This window comes from Callospermophilus lateralis, chromosome 7 (assembly GCF_048772815.1).
Source record: "Callospermophilus lateralis isolate mCalLat2 chromosome 7, mCalLat2.hap1, whole genome shotgun sequence".
Lineage (NCBI taxonomy): Eukaryota > Metazoa > Chordata > Mammalia > Rodentia > Sciuridae > Callospermophilus > Callospermophilus lateralis.
Window position 1 is genome coordinate 102776619 of NC_135311.1, and position 6000 is coordinate 102782618.

Genomic DNA, 6000 nt, shown 5'->3' on the forward strand with positions numbered 1-6000 from the left:
GAACGGCCACTCCAGGCTCCCCAGTGGTTTGCTGGGACGTTTAAATAGCTTGACAGAATTATCTGATTCACTCAAAAATATGCTAAGAGGGCCTGGCTTATGACCAAATGTATTTACCCTGGCTCAGAGAAGACGCCAAATAGGGTGGGTTTTTCTCCTGGTCCTGGGCGAGGTATGAGCCCTTGCCTCTGCCAGGCCAGCCAGAGTTCATGTTCAGGTCCCTAGGTTCCAACCGAAGCCAAAGCATTTGATGGTGGATGCATTGGCATGACTCAGAAGGGGGCTCCAGGCGACCTCTTCTCCTTCGGGAGTTCAGGTGGAGCAGCTTAGCCTCTGCCCACATGTCTGCTGCGGGTGGAGTGGGGTTTTGTCTGACTTCACTGACTGTGAAGGTGGCAAATGTGCGCTTGGCAGGGTCACACAGGAAAACAAACCTGGAGAAGGCCGGAGCTTGCCCGCTGGAGCTGGCCGCTCTTGGGCAGTGCTGTTCACCGCGATCTAGAAACCTGTTTGCCAGAGTTATCAGTTGTTTGCCATGTGAGGCCCTGTTCTGGACAGCAAGGACCCAGAGGGCAGAGAGCTGGGCCTCTCCACAGGCACTGCCAGGGCAGAGCTGGGCCACAAGTGCCCGGATGGGATGGAGACCACACAACAACCACGGGGTAGCTGGAGGATGCTCTCGGGCTGTCCTGCCTCTGCCTGCCCCTGCCCTGCCTTCAGTGATGGACCCCAGCTGCATGATGGCAGCACAGTGGAGGGGCAGGGACAGTAGGATGCCCAGTTGGAGGGAGCAGAAGGTGACCAAGCACAGCTCCAGACAAGGAGCTCCATCCCCAGCCTCTCTCCATATCATAGTCCTACTTTCCTTGGAGGGCAGATCTGTTCCAATAACACCTCATATCTCAGAGAATGCGTGAGGGTAACAAGGTCACCTGGAGCCGTGACACCGAGTTTGCAGTCTACCTTAATGCAGGTCCATGAACCCAAACAAGAAAATGGGGACCGAGCTTACCCTTTTTCCCCGTGCATGGCTGTGAGCCAGGGGCGCCCGTGGCCGTGCCTCTGCCCCCAAGCCTGCCTGCTGACGTCCCTCCTCTCTGTGCTCTACAGGTTGGGGCCCAGCCTCCTCTCACCCATGGTCAGCCCTGTAAAGGGGCTTGGCCCACCACCGCTGCCACCATCCTCCCAGAGCCAGTCTCCGGGTGGCCAGCCCTTCTCCACGCTCCCCAGCAAGCCGTCCTACCCACCCTTCCAGAGCCCTCCACCCCCGCCCCTGCCCAGCCCACAAGGTAAGCCCTGGCCCGGCCCTCCGCACCCACATCAATTCCTGGGGGACCCAAGAGCAGTGACACCCTGTCCCAGGGAAGCCGATGGGCACTTCAGGAACGACAGGCCAGCCACTGAGGTCTATGCTGGGCAGAGCTGAAAGACGGGTGACCTAGAGTGCCCAGTCAGGGTACTTCCTGGAGGAAACTGGTTCTGAAAGTGAGGAGTGGGCTTCCAGCAAGGAAGGGCTTTTCCAGAAAGAGAACAGCATGGACAGTGCTAGGGATGGGCACCCCTGGCTCACATGCACTTTGGTGCCATTTGGGGACAAATGATTCCAGCACAGATACCCCACCTCCCTACCCCTCAGGGCAGAGCTGGGAACAGCCCAGGGCTCCCAGCACCTTCCCTGCCCCACATCCCCTTCTCTCCCTTACACCACGATGCTCAGAGAGGACAGCATGGCCGAGTGACGGGCCCTCCCGGCCTGGCCTTGTCCCTTTGTTAATGCAGCCCTGCCACATCCCTCCACAGGCTACCAGGGCAGTTTCCACTCCATCCAAAATTGCTTCCCCTATGGCGACTGCTACCGGACCACAGAGCCTGCAGCCAGTGGGGACGGACTGGCCGGGGAGGCCCACGGTTTTAACCCCCTGCGGCCCAATGGCTACCCCAGCCTCAGTGCGCCTTTACCTGCCTCAGGTGAGCCCTGCTTGTGAGCCTTCCTCCCCTGAGCACCCACCAAGGCTCAGCTTTAGGCACATTGTCCTGGGACAATCCTGTGCACAAGGTCATCCCCACTTATGACTCAGAGCCTCCCCACAGGGAGGTAGTCAGACCCGGGCCCTGCAGAACTGGGCTTTGCACTGCATGACTGGAGAGGTCAGTGTTCCTTCCAGAAACTCCCAGCTTACGTGTGTCTAGACTCAGGGGTTTCTGAAGACACAGAGAAGAATTAGACTCTTGGCCTAACCAATGCTTTATATTGATTGAGTACCTACTGTGTGCCTGGTACAGCTGTGGACCCTGCAAGTAGAGCCTGGAATGAGACGAACACTGATTCCCATTTAGCAGGCACAGAAACCTGGGCTTGTGCTTGTCCTCAGGCTGCTTCTGACTCTCCTGCAGGGCCCTGGGATCCAGGAGTAGGAGGGCCCACCTCTCCATCCCTGGCTTGTGTGGAGAAGCCAGTGAGAGGGGAGAGCTCCAGATGGACCACTGTGGACTCAGGCCCAGAGCAGCAAGACGGGCCTGGTCAGGGTGGGAGCTTCAGCTGGAGAGGAACCTCCCTGAAAGCCCTAGGTGCAGATCTAGCTGGAGGCTCCGACACAGGGGAAGCTGAGAGCCTGCCTCAGAGGGCTCTTGGGCAGTCCCGAGTGCCTGCAGCCAGGAGTAGAGGGACAAGAACAGAAAAAAGCACCACGGCCACATCTGTGCATGGGTCCACCTGTGCGTGCTGACACAGCTGCTCCTGCTGTAGTCTTCCCATGTTGTGGGGCTTGCGTGGGCATGTGTGGTGTGCTTGTGTGAGTTGGGCTTTCAAGGGAGGTTCTTGGCATAAGGAGCTCCCAGGACATGCGCCTTCCTGTCATGTGTCCTCAGGTTGTGCTGTGCCCATGGTCATGCACCAGTCAGCATGTTACCCACCCCATGACTCGCTTGGGTGTACATGTGTGTACATCAGCATGTTTGTGGTGGTTTGGATGCGTGTGCCTGTGAGTCTGAGTACAGCGTAGGTAGACCTGCAGGTGGATGCCCGCCTTGTACAGACCTGTGTGGCATGTGGTTTGCAGGGGGCTGCGTGTTCTGTGTTTGTGTGCATGTGGATTGGTGTGTGATCAAGCACCAGCACTGTGCCCAGCATTGCTGGCCCTCACCATCCTGACCTCCTTGCCCTGTCCAGCTGGACCAGAATCCCAGGCCTGAAGTCAGCAGCTCTGAGGGGAACAGCTCCTGTTCCAGGTGGGGGGGTCTTTGGACCTCCCCTCCTCCCAGCACCCATCCCAGGCCCTGCTCAGTGCCTTAACTGCCAGCTGCCTGACCACTCTGTCCGGACAAAAATGGATTCAGTCTGAACAAGCTGGAGGGACCTTATGGCCTCCGAATAGTTCAGCCTGAGCCCATTTAGAGATGGGAAGACTGAGGTTCACTTGTAGGCCACACAAATTTGTGACAGCAGCTCTGAGACAGGGTCCTTAGGGAGGAACTGCATAAGATGATCCTTCCAAGTCCAGGGCTTCTGAGCACTGAACACCCCACCCGCAAAGACAACATGACCAGTGGAAGGGCCAGGTATCTCTGGAGCCAGATGGACCTGGATTCGAGTCCCGTTCCCTCACTTACTAGCAGGTGACTTTAGACAAATGTCTTACCTGCTCTGAGCCCATCTCCTCAGCTACAAAGTGGAACAGCAAATCCCCTCTCGTGGGGTTGCTGTGAAGTTTAAGTGAGATGATGTTTAATCAGCACTTAGAGCCCAATAAATGTGGTTCCATTTTGGGGGCTTCTTCAGTCCCGTAGGGAGAAACTTAAAGGGAAGAGGTGAGCCAAGCCCTGCCAGGAGGGAACCACCCTGGGGTTAGACCATTGGTCCTCACACCACCAACTGTCCTCCCGCCCGACTTGTGCTCCATGGCACAGCACTGGGGGATGGGCCACCGCAAGCCAGCCGGGCTTGTCTCCCCAGCTGCCTGGGCTCCCTGGGAATGCGAGGCTAGGACGCCCCCCAGCCCCTCCCCAGGTGCCCGCTGCCCCACCTGGCCGCGCTCCATGGGGAGACCTACAAGGAGGGCTGCTGAGCAGGCTGGTGGGCTGGAGCTGGACACACGACAGGGCACAGCTTCTGCCAGCCTCCAGCTCTGACCCTCTGCTGCCCGCCCTCAGGCTATGAGGCCCTGGCCGAGGCCCCGTGCCCCACAGTGCTGCCACTGCAGCCATCTGAAGACGTGGTGCCCAGCGGCCCTGAGGACTGTGGCTTCTTCCCCAATGGGGCCTTCGACCACTGCCTGAGTCACATCCCTTCCATCTACACGGACACCTGAGGAAGGCCCTGCCGCCATTCTGCAGATGCTGCTGCTTCCGCCTGCCGTGGTCTGCCACGCTCCCTGCTCCAGGACAGAGCAGCCAGGTGCCCACACAGGTGCTGGGTGCTGCGGCGGCCACCCAGCACCCCCCATGGGGGTGCTGTCTGGGCTCAGAGGTGCCCACCAGGGATCATGGCCCTGTGACAGTCCCTTGATTGTGTCTTCCTGTTTCTCCTACAGTTTTGAAATCACAGACCTCGTGTATATAAAGTGTACAGAACTTATTTCCCATTCCCATGCCAGTTTTATATTTTTGGTTTTACAAGAAAAACATTAAAAACTGGAAACAAGACTTGGGGCCTGATTCTGTGCTGTGATTCAGCTTAGAAGTCCTGACCAGGAGAACCTGAAGGGAGTAGAACAGAGAGCTGGGTGAAAACCACCTCGGGCCTGGGCAGCTGTGGAGCTGGGAGCCAGTGTCAGCTGTCCCCTGTCACATCATCCCAGGACAACACTGCCAGGCAGGGTTATTTCCAGAAACAGGTGAGCGAACAGACCAGGAGGGGTTCAGTGACCAGCCCGGCCCCACAGGAAGATAGACGGAGACCCCAGCTCTGTCCTACCCAGCCCCCTGCTGGCAGTGCCACTCAGCTGGTGGGACAGCAGGCTGTTTTGCTGCCTGCCTCTGTGAATGGAGGGCAGGAAGAGTCCCCCAGGAGAGAGCCCAGCAGCTTCAGAAGGTGAGGGACAAGGGTAGGTCCCTGTAGACCGGCAAGGTACAGAAAGCATCCTTTGCCCAGCGAGCCTGCGCCTAGCCTCGGTGGCTAAGGTCAGAGAGGAGACCAGTCCTCAGGCTGCAAGGCTAGCCTGGCTCTGCCTCCTGGCCCTGCCAGGCTCTCTCCAGCACCTAGCAGAGAGCAAACCCACTGTCCATGCCTGTGCAGGTGACCTGAACAGTGACACACATTTCACCGTGTCATCCTGAAGATCACCTGGCTAAAAAATAGGAAAATTCTTGCCTCACCTCCATTGAAGAAACAAAGCAAGGGAGGTCACATAGCCTGTGTGCCAAGCTCTCTCCCTGCCCCTGGAAACAGCCTGGGGAGGGTCTTCTTGCCCCTCTAGCTGAGAAGCAGCAGGCAGGACTAAACCCAGGCCAGGGGACCCTGCTTTATGTACTGCACAGCTGGCTTACGTAGGCAAAGGGCAGTGGGAAGATCTCATCAGCCCCCTGTTCATAGGGGGAGCCGAGGCTCACAGAGGACACCCAGTGAAGCAGTGACTGACTGGGCTGTCTGCCTGGCCCCTGCATCATCCGGGGACACCTCAGTCACACCAACTCTGGGCATCCTCCCAGGAGGACTGAGCAGACCTCTGTGCTGGGTGCCCAGTCCCTCTGGCAGCTGCACTCGAGCTGCTTCCCCAGGACCAACCTGGAGCCCTGGGTGGGAGACAGGGATGCCTGGAAGCTGTGTCCCACTGAAGGTCTTGGCTGCAGTGAAATAGCCTCTCCCCTGCCCCCTCTCCAGGCTGGGTGGTGCTCCCTGACCCTCTAGTATGGGCTTGCTCCCACTGTGAGGAAGCCAAGTGCTGTGGTCTCTCTTGCCACCCTGCCACTCACCCCTGGGTGGCAGCCCCTTCCTCCAGCTCTCCTCACGACCCAGTCTGAGCACCAGCTGTTACTTGCCAGTCCATGACTGATACTTGCCCC

General features: G+C 58.4%; 1 protein-coding gene across 3 annotated transcripts in view; it reads left to right on the forward strand.

Annotated features, from left to right (window-relative positions):
- Glis1 (GLIS family zinc finger 1) overlaps positions 1-4307 on the forward strand; it is a 190390-nt gene extending 186083 nt beyond the window's left edge. For 2 of the 3 annotated variants that reach the window (XM_076862716.2, XM_076862715.2), the window contains 3 exons: positions 1111-1289; positions 1801-1968; positions 4150-4307. In XM_076862716.2, the coding sequence (XP_076718831.1) occupies positions 1111-1289; positions 1801-1968; positions 4150-4307 (505 nt within the window). The remainder of the gene's footprint in view (positions 1-1110; positions 1290-1800; positions 1969-4149) is intronic. The other variant, XM_076862718.2, reaches the window with a different exon arrangement.
- Positions 4308-6000: the final 1693 nt, after the last annotated feature.